This window comes from Carassius gibelio, chromosome A11 (assembly GCF_023724105.1).
Source record: "Carassius gibelio isolate Cgi1373 ecotype wild population from Czech Republic chromosome A11, carGib1.2-hapl.c, whole genome shotgun sequence".
Classification (NCBI taxonomy): domain Eukaryota; kingdom Metazoa; phylum Chordata; class Actinopteri; order Cypriniformes; family Cyprinidae; genus Carassius; species Carassius gibelio.
In genome coordinates, this window is record NC_068381.1 from 14,017,645 (window position 1) to 14,037,370 (window position 19,726).

General features: G+C 37.9%; 1 protein-coding gene across 9 annotated transcripts in view; it reads right to left on the reverse strand.

Moving 5' to 3' along the window:
• LOC128022414 (transmembrane and coiled-coil domains protein 1) overlaps positions 1 to 19,726 on the reverse strand; it is a 32,628-nt gene that overhangs the window by 6,792 nt on the left and 6,110 nt on the right. For 4 of the 9 annotated variants that reach the window (XM_052609973.1, XM_052609969.1, XM_052609972.1 and 1 more), the window contains exons 3-4: positions 5,430 to 5,473; positions 1,918 to 2,688 (exon numbers count right to left, since the gene is read on the reverse strand). In XM_052609973.1, the coding sequence (XP_052465933.1) occupies positions 1,918 to 2,514 (597 nt within the window). In that variant the 5' untranslated portion in view covers positions 2,515 to 2,688; positions 5,430 to 5,473. Of the gene's footprint in view, positions 1 to 1,883; positions 2,689 to 5,429; positions 5,474 to 19,726 lie in introns of those variants that run through there. The other 5 variants (XM_052609977.1, XM_052609976.1, XM_052609975.1 and 2 more) reach the window with 3 other exon arrangements.

A 19,726-nucleotide genomic window follows, 5' to 3' on the forward strand; every position in this document is an offset into this window, starting at 1 on the left:
TGTATGATAACCTACTGTGTATAAGTAAGATTTGGTCATGTTAAAGCTTTAGTACAAGCCAGCAGTGAAATGAACTCTGTCCCTAGACCCATTGACAGACAAGTCGAAACCAGATTATCAGTGATATGGCCTTCACTGATCGTAGATAAACAACTACAGATAATCTAAGCATCCATTAAAGTCATTATAAACTGGCTAAAAGCCCCACCAGCATTGTTTGATCATGAAAAAATACATTATTTTTGCCATTAGGATCAGGTGTTAACTGCCAGTAAGTTCCCCTATTGAAACTTGACACATGGGTAGAATTCCCAGCTATGTGGACATGCACAGAAAAACTAGGTGAACTGATGGCTGACTTCCCATTTGATAAGACCTAGAAGATGCCTGAAAAGACATTACAGATGACTTCTGATGTCTTTTTCACATCTAACTGGTCAGGAGAGGATTTTCTCCATTTAATTGAGAATCACAGTTCTGTCTGATTAACAAAGGTGTTAAAGCCTCTTAGAGAGCTGTGCTAACTCTGTGACAAAATAGATTGACCTCAAAATTCACTGACAACAAAACTAAGCTGAAAAAACTAAACTGTAATCACAAATATGGGCTAACAGATGAACACAACACAAAACAATAGCACACTTATACCCAGCAAATCAACATAAACTCAATTTACCGAGCTAGCCAGGCTGAAACGGTGGTCTGAAATAAATGACAGACTCAGACAGAGATTATGTTTTGACACTCAACTGAGAGAGGAACATTCTGGATGGTGCCAGTAACTTCAACAACAGGTGAGTCGAATCACTTTGGAAGTCACCCAGACCCTTCAATGTATCTGGTAGAAATGCTTAGCTTTTGAAAAAGCCATGCTTAAAAGCATAGTACTATGAAGTATGAACTGTAAGCATAATTACCCTGGAGAGACTTAATACAGTAGTATTGGTCAACATTTCTCCTGGTAAAAGATTTTGAATGCTATTTTGAGTGAGCAGCAGGAAAAAACATCTAGTAATGGAGAAAGGCTAAGCAGAAGTGTAACTGGTTTTGCAACTATCTGAACTGAAGTTCTAAATAAAGTTGCTTCACCTGTCATGCAAGAGCAAACTTAACCTCGACTGTATCCCTGAGGATAAATAAAAGCAAAGAGCTACCCCAATCCCACATCCTGGTTAGAAAAAACACAAAAAGGCACTGATTTCGACATTAAGCTCAGAAGTGCTCTGAACTGAAGTGCATCCAAAGACTTGGCTAAATATAGCAGGGGTTAAGAACATAGTGACCTGCTATACAAGCTACCTGACCTGTGAGTATTGTCAACTCGTCCTTCCATCCTGGAGTTTCTTTCAAACAGATTGCCATCTGCCTAGACTGCTGTTAAATTCAAATCCACCTTTCAATCAGCCTACTATAACCTCCTATTGAACACTGATCACATTTCCCTTGGCAAAATGATTACTTGTATGTGCAAGGCATGCTGGAATATTTTGTAAAACGCAACATCAAGGATTATTATTTTTATTTTCCTTTATGCACGGTCGGGCTTGTAGTTCAGGACTACATTTCCCAAAATCACTGAAAGCCTTTAAGACTGTAAAGATCGTAGAGAATTTTAACATTTTATATTATATTAACATTAAAATTTCTCATTTAAAATGTCAGTTTTTTATAGTTTAATATGCATTTAAAATTATTTAACAGCATTACATATTTTTTCCCAAATTAAAAGAATTTAAGTTTTAAGTTTGAAGTTTGAAGTTTTTTTTTTACTACCCAAAACATCACTAAATATTAGTTTAAAACTTGTCTGTCCAAGAAACCTTGAGAAATGGTAGCATGGCTACCAACAACAACCACCAGAGAGTAATCGTTGAAGAAATCACCTTGACAAACCTGTGCCATTCATGTGGCACTTACCCGATCAGCCTCCTCAGTGGAGTGGTAGCCAGAGGTCAGCAACATGTCCGAAAAAGCTGGGCTGCTGGGTGTATCAGTGGTGGAGGAGGAGCGTGGCCGTCCCACCTGCAGCAATGTCTCCTGAGTACTGCGCCTGTGGATCTGGGGGCTGCCTTTCTGGGGGGCCTCCCCTCCCCCCCCTGCCTTGCTGCGGCGGCTCTGCAGGCTGGTCCCTCTCTTCATCATGGGGGGGCCTCGAATTTGCAGCAGCACACGGCTCAGAGCTGCAGGGGGGGCGGAAGTGTAGGGTTCAGAGTTAGGGGCGGCAACTTTCAAGGCAGGCACTTCCCCCAACTCTGGCCCCGCTTCTTGGGGCTCAAGTATGGGGCCTGTGGAGGAAGATGCGAAGTCGTGCGGCGACACAGACGAGCGTCTGCGCTGAGGTTGGAAGAAGTGCTTCAAACCGTGGCCCAGTGTGCCCATGTTCTCCAAGGCATTGTGAGTAATTTTGGACAGGCCATGATCAGGCTCGGACACCCTCCTGCTCACCTCCCTCTCTGCTCGACCCCCAGAGTCTGGCTCCTCTGTTCCAGGCTGCTCGCTACCACCCTGGTCCATCAGGAGGCGCCAGTCTCGCTCAGAGGGTCAGCACAGGGGTGGGGTTTAGCTAAGCCCCGCCTCCACCAGCCCTCTGATAGGCAGTTTCAAAAGCCAGAAAGCAGAGGTAGGCAGCAGTCAGGTGGACTCTGAGAGTGTACATGCATCTGTGGTTTGGCGCAAAGTCATGCACGTCTACCACAGAAGGAAAATAAAATGGATTATGTCATGCAGCTGTGAGCGATGGAACACAAGCAACAACTACATGAGCTCAAATCACAACACCGCCACACTGGTTGGCTCAAAAACAAAAGGATGCAGCTGACATTTTTTCAGCTTAGGCCTGTTGCATGGATTGCATTTTCATTCACAATTATGTCTTGCCTCATGAGAGTGAAGGCAAAGGTCACAGATTAAATAAACCACACCTTGAAGGTTCCGAGCCAACCAACTAAAACTACATTAGCAATATCACTACTGACAGACCACTAGCAGTCTACAGCCATGGGTTTTGCCAAGCGAATGAGGTATGACAGAACTACAAAGAAAACATGTGGGTGCCAATTTCTGAAATGCATGAAGGGTCTCTGGGTCAAATGATGTTAGATCACTTCTTTAGCAACACAGTATATACAAAATTTCAGACCCTTTAACGGAAATCAATGCAAATTTGAACGCCGCTATGTAGAGCTGCTATATTTAAGGGAAAAAAAATTGTGGTTGCGAATGAAAATCCAAGTTAGCTGTGCTTGTTAGTAGGATTGAACAATTTGGCAAAAATGTTGTGATTATTCATTAAGATGGCTATAAAATAATAATTATTATCATTATTATTATTATTACTAATAAAATATACATCACAACTGTAAAATGACAATACTAATATTTATGGCTGTCTTCTAAATTTTTCGTCATTAAACTATCAAACTTCTGTTTTGCTGGCAAGTGCTTTTCATTACAAGTTAGAGCAACCCAGAGCACATGAAGAGATGGATTTGTGTGGAGCTGCATTTACTGAACACCAAAACGCTCTGGGACGCTGCAAGCACCAGTGGAAAAATTTGTGAATTGCTACCATGATTCACTCTGAAAGACATAATTATTCAAATAAATTAGTGATTTGATCGTGTTTGTCACTCTCCCCCCAGAGCTTACATTACGCCTTTGGCTACGCCTAGGGCATACGCTCAAACGCCTTGTGAACATGCCTGCTTGAGCGACTGAAAGCTGAAGATTACGGTTTATAAATTATAAAAAAATTATATTTTTCTCACACTAACGCATCGTTTCGCTTCAGAAGGCCTTTATTAACACCCCGGAGCTGTCATCACTCTAAAGGCGGGCGTACACGGTGTGATTTTTGCTGTCGTACGAGTTCGCATGCAATTTTTTTTCAATCGTGTGGAAATCGCGTATTCTCGTATGTTCGCGGCTCGTATCATTTGCGATGAATTACGAGCCGAGCGGCTTACGAGCACTTCCCGACCATTTTTAAACATGTCTAAAAAGTTTGTGAGCTATCGGTTTGATTTCGTGCCATTTGTGCGGTTGAACGAGCCGATTTGTTGATTTATCTGAAGTTGACCAATCACGAACTAGGAAAACCACAGAAGAAGAAATATGAAGACGGCAGCTGAAGTCTGTCAGCAACAGCGAGCGCTGTATGATGTTTCTAGCAACGTATTCCAATGCCTTCTCTCTCTCGCCTTCTCTCTCTCACACACGCATATGTAGTTTACAGGGACTCTCCATAAACGTAACGGTATATCCCCATACACTACCTGTATCCATCACGGAAAATGCATTTTTAAATTTTCTATTAAACACGGTATAGTATTTTTTAAAGCCATTTGGTTTACGAGGGCACAGTAATTGTCCTCATAAACCATGTTTACATTTTAATACCCATTTCAGATATTTATAAACCATATACAAGAACACACACACAGGGTAACCAAACGTCCCGGTTTCCTATTGCTGAAAAATAACCTGTACGTGTAGGAAACAGTCACGGCTCGTATCAATATTTTATATGCAGTTATGAGAGAGGGAGAGCAGTTATATTAGGCGCGTTCCACTCGAAGCAGCGCTACATGCACAGAATGATCACCTGTATAACAGTACCGCGAGAGCGATTTGAATGCATTGGATATGTGTGCTCTCTTATCGCTCTCGCTGTACTTTAATGTCATACAGTGATCCTTCTGGGCGTGCTGCGGTGCTTCAAGCCGAACGCGTCTATCAACTTCGTGCGATTGCTTCTGGAATTCGCAGGTTGTAAAATCGTGTCGTATATCATCTCGTCCGTACGATTTTCAGATAAACTCACTCATGCCGTGTGCGTGGACATACGATCTTCCGACCATCCGAATTCGCACCGTGTACACCCACCCTAAGCCAGGGGTGCCCAACCCTGCTCCTGGCGATCGACTCTCCTGCAAAGTTTGGCTCCTACCCTAATCAAACACACCTGCCTTTAATTTTTAAGTGAGCCTGAAGACCTTAATTAGTTGCTTCAGGTGTGTTTGATTAGGATTGGAGCTAAACTTTGCAGGAGAGTCGATCACCAGGAGCAGGGTTGGGCACCCCTGCTCTAAGCCATAAAGGTTTTATTTAAATTAATCGTCCAGCCCTTACGTAAATCTAAGGTGAGTAGAGGTGATAAGTTATGGGTTTGATGTTGTTAAACACAAAAGGTGAAATTAGGCAGAGGTGACAAACCCTCAGTGGAGCCGAGGCATTACTACAACCCCAGGTGGCCTAGCATCCAATCACCTGTCCATGAAGCACAACCCATCTAAAACTCAGGTCAGCTTATTTGTTTCGGACATGCTCAAAATAGTTTAGATTGACACAGAACTATTCACATTGGATCAAAATCTCAAAAGACAAATATGACAAAGTAACATAATGACAAAGTAAATCATGTCTCCTACCATTAGTCCAGCCTGGCCTCCACCGGTTCAAAGTTCAGGATTGGCTGTGGAGAAAATTGGTTGTCACATTATACATGACAGTGGTACAGATTCACACAGTGACAACATGGTGTGCTCATGTTTGGTTTATGATGCTTGATTTTGGCAGCCAAGGGTCAAGTAATTTCCGGGAACATTTACATTACATTTTTCATAACATCATTAGATGACACAGCAAGTAAATAACTTTTTTTTATTTTCTTGATCAAATTTGCCCCACTAATTTTGCAAACTGCCCTGGACAAACAAACATGGCAAAAGTTGCATAAAAACTTTACAAAGTCTAAAATGAACCGTTATAAAACGAAAACAAAGCTTCAGGTGTGTTGAATTGAGATGAGTCTGTTGATGGAGCTCAGGCTTAAGATGGGCCTAAGAAAGAGAGAATAACAGCCAGCTGTAATCCTCTTTATTCAGCTTACTTCAGCACACATAAACCCTCTTACTGCACTACCACAGCACGCCATAATAATTTCAACAGTTACCGTCCAGGGGCCAGTTGCACCAGCTAGACATAAAAAAGCTGGGTATAAGCCCTGCGCCTGGCTTTGCAACATCACGCTTTAATATAAATATTTACACCTGTTGCACCAATTGAAACTACGATCAGGCGCAACAACGCTCGGTGTAGAAAATGCTCATCCACACCGACACAGTCTTCCACAGTTATAGATATAGAGAGAATAACAGCCAGCTGTAATCCTGTTATTTGTAGCCAATCCTGTTATTTGTAGCCACACCACAATGGCTACAAATACTAATATAGAAATGAACTGAACTGCTCAAGACATAATATAAGTGAAGCCACCACGCCATCATTTCACTGAGTAAACATTTCCAAACAAGTCCGTGGTTTTATATCTGAAGTCTCCCTGCACACTCCCATGACCGATTTCCTCAAGGTTATGTAAATTAAAATAAAAGTAATACAATGCTTCTCTCTAGAGTTAGTTTTTATAGCTGACTATCAAGTTTATGTACAATGAATGTCATTCCTGAGGTAATTTTGACTTTACGTTACATTTTGTCTTTCTGTGGCTAAAAAAACACGTTTATATTTCGTGATAAAATTAATAGAATTCCAAAGCTGATAATTTTTTTTCTGATTAAAAGTAACAAAGCACCAAACTTATTTTGATTATTTAAAGAAAGTGAAGTGACATAAAGCCAAGTATGGTGACCCATACTCCGAATTCGTGCTCTGAATTTAACCCATCCAAAAAGCACGCACACCCAGTAAACACACACCTTGAGCAGTGGGTTCATCCAATTGCTGGTAGGCATGCTAACACTAACACATTTTTGGGTCACTATCCCTTAAATGAGGGAAAGAACTACAATCTTCTGAAGCATCACAAATGAAATATTTCCATGAAAAATGATGGAGACATACACCTTTTGATTATGAACAGTTTATTATAACCAACATGCAACACCAACTTCCAATTAACTGCAGCTTGCTTGAGGGGTCAAGCTGCACAATAATTTCTAAAACTTCGATACAAGTCAAGCCCTTTCTCGTGTTGCTTGCTGCTCTTCTCAATCAAATGACCAGCAGGATGGCATGCAAGTGTTTAAATCCATGTACCTCAGTTTTGTTTAGTCTGTACTAGTGTTGTCAAAAGACCCGGTACTTTGGTACCAAGTCAGTCCTAAAAAAAATTAAAATGTCACGGTACCAGGTTTCTTTAAGTACCTGAGGTACCGAGTACAGAGTACCCGGTCAACCCGGTTCTTGACGCATACAGCACTATGATTTCCACGAAGCAGAAAATGCGGACGGAATCTCAAAATCCAGTCATGAAAATGAAACTTACATTTTAATATGGACAGTCACGGAATTTGTCAAAGTAAGCATAAATTAATCAAATTAAATCTCCATATGGATCAGTATCTGTCAATGTTAAGCCGCAAAAGTTGGTTTAAATATGAATCCTGCATGTTCTGCGCCTCTCTGTGTGAATGAATGAATGGCAGAGACGTGCGGGTTTGTTTACTACATAGATTGAATTGCGTTACGCTTGCAGTAATTTTAGCATCTGCCGTCTCATACCTTCCTCAAACATAAACATCACCAGAACTGTTCTGAGCATAGACAGTAGGTTCTGAGTCACTTCACAAACATTTTACCATTTCATTTGAGTAAAACCATTGTCAAAATAAAAGTAGCCTGTCAAACTAAAAGTTAATTTTTACATAAAGGCATTGTGCTAGAAATATTACTATTATTTAGTAGAATGTATGCATAGACAGTAAAAGAAATGGACACAGCGACCCCATTGGAACTCAATTGAGACAAGTGAAGCCCGTTTTTAGCTATTTTTAGCACTTCCGTTTCTGACGCGCAGACTTAAACTAAGCTTGATGACGTCAGCAACCTGTCTTGACATTTGTAAAGCTTCTAGTAGCTGTGCGTGCAAACTGCCATCATTAATCTTGCAGAGACGGCGAGCTTGAGCGGGGAGTTCTTTGGCGTGAGTGAGCAGGAGTAAGTATTCTGATTAATTATTTTGTATAGTATTTTAAAATGTAACGCCAGTACGCCATATTAAGTTAATTGCCTGCGAGCTTCTCCTCCTGTCTGTACGTTAATGCGACAGAGTCGAGTGGTTATGACGCAATCGTTAGCCTATTTTTACAAAAACTGTTTCTACGGGGCCATAATGTAACATAGAAGGTAATGGAGCCCTTTATACATTGTCGTGTATCTTTAGAAATAAATAATGGACAAACGGGAGTCTTTTAACGCCTCAGATGTAAAGTTATTCGCTGTCAAAGTGTCGCCAAAATGAATGGGAGGTCAATGGGATGCCAACGCAAGTGAAGTTTTGCTACAAGATGGCGGCACCCGGCAGACTTCAACTTCCGGTCGACTTCCTTGCCGCCTGAATGTATGTGATACTGCTACTACTGTTGAAAAAATTTATAAAACTTTATTTTTTAAACAATTAAAATCACAATATTTCTTCCATGTTTTAATTTTAATAGCAAATACCCTTTATTTACCAAAAACTTGTTTACTTGTTTTTCATAATTATATTACTTGTAGAAAAACATTAAACACAATTGTTAATTACTAAAAAGATGAATTGGTTTAATTTTGTTTGTGATTAAAAAGTGTGTTTTTCTTTTAATTAGCATATTTTTGTGTTTTACTTTGGTACCGAAATTGGTACAGAGAATGGTGGATTTTCACTGGTATCGGTACCGAATACTGAAATTTTGGTACTGTGACAACACTAGTCTGTACGTGTCACCAACATTAAAAGGCAGCAGGTGCATAAATACACTTACTTTGTTTTTGTTTACTCCATGTAGTTCTGAGAGCTGAGGTGTACATTTTGCTTTTCTAAAATACATCAAGTAAGTGCGCAAAGGTCTCTCATACACTTTTTCTCTCTCTCACACACAAAGACAATAATATGCTGTTATACTTCATATAGCTCCATATACAATCCAGAAACTAAACTTTTTTGCACAGGCCTATCTAAAGGGTTAATGGTCCCACCTAGTGATCAACCATAAAAATTTTACCTCTTTCCAACAAGGAAAAACACCTACCATCAAGAATGCATGATTTTATGGTGTCATGGCTTTGCAATCATAAAATGTTGTTATAATGGAAGGCAATGGGGCAAAAACTAGGGATGCATTTCAGTATTTTATTTTTCAAATTTGGTTTTAAATAAAAAAAAGGTCTTCACCAGTGAGACTAAATAAAGGTATGCAATATAAATACATTATTCCAAATTGTTAAAATCAAATAATGTTGGTGCGAATAAAACTAAGATGCAAAGTGTTTCATTCATCTTTACAAATAAAATAAAATAAAAATAATAATAATTCAGTTGTCACAGTTTAGACCATTTCTAAACATTACGATACCTAGTCAAGAATTGTGATTTCGATACTTTTTCGATACTTTTCCTGAAAAGGGAAAATACACTCAAATATCATTGCTGTGCTTTATTTTAAAACTGGGACAACATTCTAATCATATAACACACTAATAAATGAACATATGAACAGCAGATATATTAAACATTTGAACAAAATATGAAATATCAAAATATAAAAAATAAAATAGAGCAATGACATTCAAGGTAAAGAAAGAATACATTTAGCAGCATTATCTCAGTTATCATAAGAAACATAGGAGTAATAAATTTATCTTGATTGTGAACTTTGAATAAAAATATGAACAGCAATTATATTAAACAATGTTTCTGAAGTCAGAAGATTAAATGTCAAAAGATAAATTATATCAATTTAAGCAATGACATTCAAATAAATAAAAAAATAAATAATTATTTTTTTTAGCAGCAATATCTCAGATATTGTAACTTATTCTGTCAGTTGTGCAACCTTTTCTTTCAGAGGAGAAAACTCAGCCAGTGAGCTGTAATGAGCGTCGTCTTTTTCTACCAGTCGTGGACCGGCGGCAACAGTATCACATGTGCTCGCTTATGCAGCCTAGTGATGCGCGGGTCCGGTTTTTTTCCAACCTGCGGGTCCCGCTTTTATGAAATTATTTAGCCCGCCCCAGCCCGCAAATAAAGTAACATTTCTTTACCCACCCCGACCCGCACATCGGGGACATCACGGAAGATACGTTGGTACTAGAATCATATTTATCGTTCACTGAAGTTCCTCTCTCCACAGTAGCGCACGAGCACGGCGCTATTAGCAGCACACGCGCAGCTCGTGAACAGCTCTGTGAACTGTTACTCAAACCTCAAGATGTGACGGAGCATGTGATTTGTTGAATGTAGTATAAGCCCTTCACTGAACGAGATCGAGAGATCTCATTCGTGAGAGTGAATGAACTGATACATCTCGTTTATGAACTAAATGAATGAGTATACCAGGTCAGTGAGCCAAGCATCTGATATGTAAATCTCGATCAGCAATCAGCAGATACAAAGCGCAGTTATAGGTGCTGTGCAGATACGCTCATATTTAGCATACAGAACATAACTCCACGTTTAATCCCCGATTAATGTGAATATTATATATGAACTGTCTGACCAAACAATTCGCTATAGTGCTTTTTTTCTGCTTGCATGAGTAGAAAAAACACAGACGTCCATAGGGAGGCACTGGAAGCATGCGTTGCACACACCAACATGAAATACATCTCTTAGAAATCTGGAACGCAGTCATTCCTTGAAGTATTGATACTAATAAATTTAGGAATCGTGACGTTTTTAATTTCCGAGAATCGCGATACTTTTGAAGTATCGGTGCACCGTGCAACACTAGTCTCCTGCGCACAGATTTCGAAACACTTTCACACAAATGACATTACAATGCAAATGATTACAATATAGTCTGTGCACGCGGGCATACTTCCGGAAATATCGGCCGAAAAAAGACCAAAAACTGGCCGATTGCCGATCGTGTATTTTAAACAAAAACCGACCGGTTTCGATTTATGGCTGGTCCACCGGTGCATCCCTAGCAAAAACAGCCACGAACAACAAATGAGGGAGAAAACATGTAAATCTAATGCTGCACAAAAACTAACAATGCATCAAAGCCAATGTTGTTACTAATCTTTGACATGCCCAAGACTGTGATAAAAAGTTAAAAAAATATCCAGCCACAATTACATTTTATATTGAAAAATCATTTTGTTTGAAGAAAAAGAATTCCGAAAGTGCAGAATGCCTTGCGAAAGCTAGACAGAAAATACGCGCCTATAAAATCCAGTGACGTCGAAAGCGACCTCTTATGCTGCGTTCACACCAAAAGCGAATAGAGCATCTGGCGTGAATGATTTCAATGTTAAGTTAATGTAAAGACAGGTTTACGCGCGTCTGGAAGTCTCGCTGCGATTCGCCTCATCTGCGCATCTAATTACAGGAGATTCTGAGTTATGAAAAGGACCATTGCAAGCTGACAGCGACCGGTAATACCCCCACCTTGCGCAGCTGTACCTGAGTGTCCCTGGTACATCAGTGCGGTCGGAGCGCGTCTTCTCAACAGCTGGACATATAGTGAATAAAAAACACCCTGCTCTGGACCCCGATAATGTTTATCGACTTGTTTTCCTGTCCAATAAATTTGTAATGGCCCTAACCTTTTTGACGCCTAGACTAAGTGTCGGTTACATTCAATAAAAAGAAAACACACATGGCCTGTTAAAGTCCATTTAAAGTTTAATTTTTTTGAACAGTTGTTTGAAAAGGATTGATCATTATTTAAAATAATCTTGGGGATTTTTGATTTGCCTGAATGTGATGATGGAGCGGAACTTCCTTATATGGGTCCTAAGGGCACTTCTCCCGGAAGAGCGCGCGCTCCCATAAAGCAGAGCACAGAGACATTCACTGATCAGAGCGAGAGACCGATTTGTCACAAAAGAAGTGTGTTTTTGGTTGCCAGGGCGAGACAACCCTGCATAGATTACCAAAAAAAACAGCATTAAGGGACCAGTGGATGGAGTTTATTTTTACAGAGCATCAACGGAGTTGTGCAAGTGTTTTTGTTTGTTCCCTGCATTTCGAAGATGCTTGTTTTACAAACAAGGCCCAGTTTGACGCCGGATTTGCATATTGTTTATTTCTTTTAGGATAATGCAGTCCCAACGAAAAAGGGTCACGATCGTGTGTTGGAACCGCAGGCGGTGAGTAAAACTGCTTCAAATATCTCGGTGTTGTTAACTTAGGTGCGTAAGCACATCAAGTAAACAACATGCGATATTGTCATCAAACTGCACTTTCCACATGTACAGCTTAAAAAAAAAAAAAAAAAAAAAAAAAGACGACAAAGTGGAACTTAGTCATTTTCCAAACCCGTTAAAGCAAATATATACAGTTTCAATACACACTACATAGAGACGTCCTGATGTAGTCGTTGCTGCTGCTGCTCATCTGGTTGATGTTTTCTTTCCTAACGGTAATGTCACAGCTTCCAAACACTCTTAACGCAAAAGCTTACTCGTGCTCGTGATTCTTTAGCTCCGCCCACACGTCACGCCTCCAGGCGCTCATGTTTTTCCGGGAAAAAACGGTACAGACTATCTTTCTCTTAGAAATATAATAAAAATAAAGACTTTTTGGAGTTATGAAGGATGCAGTACTACTCTATAGGTACTCAAGATTAACAGGATATTGAGTGAAAACGAGCATTTCACCCCCCCTTTAATGCCAATAAATAAGAAATATTGCTGACTTGTGCGTTTCCAGCGCTCTCTTTACGTTCGTCCGATATTTGACGTTGAAAAAGAAAACGTCTTTTTTTTGACATGGAAAATTGATTTTTACAATCGATTCAATGAACACGTCTTGAAAATCGAAAAAGATTTTTTTCACAAAGGTGACAGCCCTAATTCAGGAGTGAGGTTGATTAATAGATTTATGCAACAAAACAAAAAAATCGGTACATTTCTGATAGATCAGATACATTTTTACAGCAATTTTGTGGATGTTTTCATCCTGAACATAACGAAAGGGTAGTGAATTTTAACAATGCACAAGGGTTAAAGTATTAACAACTATTGAGACTTCCAAAAAAAAAAAAAAAAAAAAAAAAAACGTTTGTTTCATTTGTATCTTTTAATCTATTGTTTTTTTCCCTTTGCTGTATCATTACTTACAGTTTAATTATTTTCAATAATTTTGAGGACTTTTCGTTTTTTGTTTGAAATTCCGCTGGTCTCTACAATACATGTCATAGCAACCTTATTTACAGGAAATACATATTTAATATGTATCACTATCTTTAAATAAATCACTCATATGAAGGTTTGGTCATATGGCCTCCTCATAGTCGTGTTAAATAATCGTGACTACAGTATTGACCAAAATAATGGTGACTATGATTTTTGCCATAATCGAGCAGCCCTAATACAAATGATTCTTCTTACCCTTTGCAAATCAATGCCAAAAATCATCTTGCGAACATAAATCCAAATCACACCAAGATCAACCATCCACGGACAAACAGAAAACAAGAAACAAGTCATCCAGACTGAAAGACATGCACCTAGTTAAGCAGTAAACAAACCCACACCTAGTTCAGCAGTAAACAAACCCTGACCTAAATTGGTCCAGAAACAGTATCTTCCAGATGTGGAAGTGGTACGACAGCAAGGTGACACATGAAGTGACGAGTGACAGAGTGGCACACATTCCTGGTACAGCTATTCTATAACACAATCATATTCAACACAACAGCAGTTTAACAGACCCTGCACACACCCAAGGACACCCTGGTGTGCTGTCACCCCAGTTATATCAGACCAAAAAAATTAGACCAATGACGGTTACCTCAGAGACTTGTGTGAGCAACATTCTTGTCACCAGTCTGTTTTAATAGTTTGAGTTTATATTTAACTCTCATTCATCTTATAATGGCAGAAAAGATCATAACAAGCCAATTATGTCATATGTGGCAGGGGCATGTGTGCAAATACAACATGCAGTTTTGACAAATCGCAAATTCATGAATTTCAACTGATCATAGAGGCTTTATTAGTTAAAAGTAGAGATGCACCGAATGCAATTTTCTTGACTGATTCCGATTTTTTGTTAGTGTGATCTGCTGATACTGATTTCTGATTCTGAATTTTTTTTCTATGAGCTATAATTGACAGCATACACAAATAAAAATCTACATTTTCTTCATTGCAAAGTTTTATTTTCAGAAAAGAAGAAAAGAAGAAAAATAGCAAATGCAATATAAAATTAAGAGCTATGAAACAAAGTTTTTAGGTTAAGTACGTTTTTATTGAGGTAAGAAATACTACAGAAATTAAAGCAATCAAATGTAAATGTTGATCAAATTTAATTTTCTGTAGTATTCATTGTAAAAATTAAATACAAATTAATGCATACCCTTAAATTTATAAAAACGTATTCAGTCAAGAGAAGAAAGTGGTTTTCTTTGTCTCTTGTTCTATGGTTAACATGACAGACAGCATCAAAATGGTCATTTTGAAAATAATTGTATGTATTTGAACATTTTAGCGCAGTTAGCCACTCATTTTATGGTGTAGCGCAAAACCTGCAGGAATTACTAAAATAATGTGCAATAGAAGCACTAAACGCACAAAACGGTTTGGCCTCGAAATCAGAAAGTAGTGAGACTTATCAGCCAGTCACCGATCTGGGCAGATCATGAGGAAAATCAGCCGGTTCCGATCCCTGGTTGATCGAATGGTGCAGGTCTAGTTAGAAGTCATATTTCATGATGGATGCAGCACATCTGCAGGATTTGTGATCAGTCGATCTTGAAAACAAATGAATTGTTACACCTCTTCACCTTCAAAATCACTAATTTCTCTAAATGAAATGGGTCAGCTTATTTTCTCCATCACTCTCTCTCTCTCTTGGTCCCATTCTCATAGCTTCTGAATAGTATGTGTGTGTGCATGTGTGCCTTTGAGCAATAATACACTCCACTAGAGTCAAGACATGCAGAACACTCAGCACGTCCAACAACAGTGGCATTGTAATTCCAGGGGTTAAATCATAAAAAGCTAATCATTATTGCCTCATCATTAGTTTATACATAAACAGTCATACTATTGTTGTCACGGAACCAAAAATATGCTAATGAAGAGAAAAAAATAAAATTCTGCTTCGTGGAAATCAAAGCGCTGTATGCGCCACGAACCGGGTTGACCCGGTACTTAGTACCACAGGTACTTAAAGAAACCTGGTACCGTGACATTTAAATTTTTTTAGTACAGACTTGGTACCGAAGTACCGGGTCTTTTGACAACATGAAGTCATACTAAAGCCTGGTTTTCACTTTTAATGCTGGACGGTATACTGGTTCATACTGAAAACCGGTGTATATTTTCGTTACAAGATTAATTTTTAATATAGTGCCATACCAATGTATTTAATTTCTCAATGTTCGGAACGAACAATATGCTGTGCCGTGGCCACGCGACACTGCGAGGCATGGTGAGGGTCAACACAGCAGTGCTCTGAAGTTACGTTATAACGCCTGTTTCATACATACTCCGTCTGCACTGCTTATGCGTTACATATTTTTTTCACGCACCCATGTTAACAGATTCCAGCGTTCATACTAGGGCTGCACGATGTGTCGTTTAAGCATTGATATCGCGATGTACGAATCCACAATAGTCACATTGCAGGATGTGCGATGTAGGCTGTTGTAGTTGATCCGTTATTCATTAACTGTACAGACCAGCTGCTCCCCGGCCCTTGACGAATGTGATTCGCGGATTAATTGCACAGCTTAACCATCATAGAGTGAAAGTTTATCATTTGCATGTGTTTTTAAGTCCTGTAAGTTTAACAGGGCAGAGAGAGAGAGAGAGAGAGAGAGAGAGAGTGCGAGCGAGGCCTGGCCGCACGCTCACTGTCTTCAAACAACACAAGCGCTGTCTTGCTCTCTCTCTCCCTCGCGCATATTAATCAATTGACACGATGGTGTCGATGTTTAAATCATTTAAATTGAGAAGTGTGCTCACCCCATTTTTGTTTGTAAGACAAAATTAGATTAGATTTCATATCGCAATATATATCGCAGAAAAATAAAATATTGCAATGTCATTTTTTCCCAATATTGTGCAGCCCTAGTTCATACTGCACCAGGTTGCGGTCCATCAGTGCATTCAAGGAGCAGTGCGTCTGCAGCAGTGCAGCGATCGTTTACGTACCGAGTCTATTTTTGCTGTGCTGCAAGTGCTGAATTAAAGTGAAAGCGCATTGTTTGCAGGAGAAATTAACATGGATTGACATGAAAATGCAGTGATTTCACAAAAAATGTATACTAATTAAAGCCTACTGTGTTCCACATGCAACACATGGGTTTTTGGCTAGGTTTAAAACAAGAAAAAGTGCACTTTTAGATAAACAAGGAAAACTATATATATATATATATATATATATATATATATATATATATATATATATATATATATATATATATATTAGGGGTGTCACGATTTCGATTTTAAATCGAAATCGATCGAAATTAAGTCACAATCTCAAACTTCGAATTAAAAAATGGAATCGTCGATGCTGCCACGCCCCCATGTTGTATGACGGCAAATCAATGACAAAAATAACCGAGCATACAACTGATGCTGGCACGCGCGCTATATGGCTTCCGCGAGAGGAAAACTGAATCGGATGCGAAGAAACGGGAGCCCACGAGCTCATTTCAAACTCTCGCGCGCGCGCGTCATGTACTCTGCGCGCAATACAAGCCCTCGCGGGCAATAAAAGCCCTCGCGCGCGCCGCGCATGCTCATTCCCCACATCCTCGCGCTCGATCATCTCACCTCTGCTCGTGCGAACAATTTTATTTTTGTCAGTCGTGGGGCGGGGCTTGCTGTTTTAGTTGTTATCTCAAATGTCATTGGTTATTCCCCTTTTCCTAAAGTCAGTATTCGACGCCTGTTAGAAAATGATTAATAATTCACTTGACTTGACCCATGACTTCCTCAGTGGACCAGATTCATGTGAGTTATCATTTCATTTGCTTGTTTAATTTCATTTTGTCTTTAATGTAATTTAATGCATTGTTTATAGAGTAGATCTTTTGTAGATACTTGATTAACTGGAATTCTTCTGATTGCTAGTGATTGCAGTCTTGTAATAAGAGATACACATATTTTACAGACTGTAATGATGCACACACACACACACACATATATATATATATATATATAAATCTAAATGAATGACAGTGAAGTGTTTAACAAGTGTTTTATCTTTAATCTTTTAAATAGATACATTGTAATATTTGAAGGTTAGTTTAGTCATTTTTTATTGTTTTTGTTTGTTTTGTTGTGAACTTGAATATCATCTTTTGTGAAGAAGACTGCACTTACAAAAGAGAAACTGGATGGCAGTTTATTTTAAGTTTTCAATTGACTAAAGATATAAGTTATTGTTACATTATGTTGTTAATAAAAGTTTTAAATTTGACAATGTAGTGTGGTACATTGCAAACAAAGGTCAGATATTATATTGCATAAAAGTCTAGTTTGAAAAATGACAATCTGTGCTTTAAAAAGAATAAATGTAAAAATCGAGAATCGAATCGAACCGTGAGCTTAGAATCGAAAATGCAATCGAATCGAGGATTTGGAGAATCGTGACACCCCTAATATATATATATATATATATATATATATATATATATATATATATATATATATATATATATATATATATATATATATATATATATATATATATATGGTAACACTTTAGAATAAGGTTCCATTAGTTAATGTTAGTTAACTACTTTCGTTAACATGAACTAAGCAAGAACAATCCTTCTACAGCATTTATAAGTCTTAGTTCATGTTAATTTCAACATTTACAAATGCATTATTTAAAACAAAAGTTGTCATTGTTAACATTAGTTAATGCACTGTGAATTACCATGAACTAACAATGAATAACTGTATTTTCATTAACTAACATTAACGAGGATGAATAAATACAGTAATAAATGTATTATTCATTGTTTGTTCATGTTAATTAATACATTAACTAACATTAACTAATGGAACCTTATTCTAAAGTGTTACCATATATATATATTCACTTTTATGGAGGCAGAAAAACAAAGTTCATTAAGACCCGTGGGATAGCTTGTGATAAAGATTTAAATGCAAAAGGTACGAGACTGTTTCTGTCTGTGGTCTTTTAATTTTAAATATTTTAACAAGAAAAGTAGTGTTTTGCCGCTTGCTTGAGCAGCTTATTATACAAACCTAGAAGTAAAAGCAGCATATTAAAGCAGCACAAGCATCTGGATGAGCCAGTTAGCTCATTTCGGGAGGATGTTGCTTGTGATATTGACTTAAGGAAAACCAAAAATGGTCTAATTATTGCTCATTTAAATGTTAGGAGCATACTTCCAAAGATCTCTGAGAGAAGACTGTTATGTTCGCAGCTTAATTTGTCGGTACTAGGGTGTAGTGAAACTTGGTTGGACGGTTCGATTCTGGATTCTGAAATTGAAATAGCAAATTACAATTTGATAAGAAGAGATCGAAATCGTAAAGGTGGTGGTGTTTGTGTATGTCAGATCGGATTTGATGTTTAATGATAGAAATGATTTGGCCAGTGCTTCTATTGAGGCCGTGTGGGTGGACATTTTATTACCTAAGAGTAAGCCCATTTTAGTTGGGTCACTTTATCGTCCTCCGGATCAGAGGGATTTTTATGAATTGTTGGAGGGGGTCTTAAATGATTGTTTGAAACACCATGATTCGGAAGTTATAATTTGTGGGGATTTAAATACAGATATGTTAAAAAGTGACTCTGTGATGTATAAGTCTTTTAAAAAATTTTGTGATTTTTTTGTTTTGAAAAATTATTACGGTGCCAACTAGAATTACGCCAAAAACGCAGTCTGTTATTGATGTGATATTAGTATCTGACACAAAGAAAATAGGCTGAAGTGGTGTTATGGATTGTTGTATAAGTGATCATTGTTTAATATATATATATATATATATATATATATATATATATATATATATATATATATATATATATATATAAAAGTGCAGAAGATAAAATATAATGGTCATAATACAATATCGGTGAGATCAATGAAATATTATTGTCCAGCGTTATTTTGTGATTTACTGGGAAAAGTTGATTGGTCTTGTGTATTGAATTGCAAAGATGTTGATAAAGCTTGGGTGGGTTTTAAGGAAGTATTTAGTAAGGTACTAGACAGGGTAGCTCCGTATAAGAATGTAAGAATTAAACAGCGATCAGAACCTTGGATTAGTGATGATATATTACAGAGGATTAAATTAAGGAATGATAGTTTTAAAAAGTTTAAAAATTATTTGGAAGATAGGAGTTTTGAGATTTATAAATTAAGAAGAAACGAAGTTAGGGATTTGATAAGAGAAGCAAAAAGAAATTATTTTAAAAATAAGATAAATGAAAATCGACATGAGCCAAAAAAGCTATGGGGTGTGCTAAAGAATTTAGGTTATTCAAATGCTTCTAAGAAAAAGTCTCTAAATATCAACCTAAAGGTGGAGGGGGTTTTAATTTCTAAGCCAATGGAGGTTGCTGAAACTTTTAATCATTATTTCATATCATTAGCTAATAAATTATATAACCAACTTCCAGAAAGGCCTGATTTTTATTACAAGGCACAAGTGAAATCTTTTTATGGGAAGCGTGGAATTATTCAAGATTCTTTTAAGTTGAAACCAGTAACTGAAAGTGAGGTTTTTAAATGTTTAAATGAAATAAAAACAAATAAAGCTTCTGGGATTGATAATATTC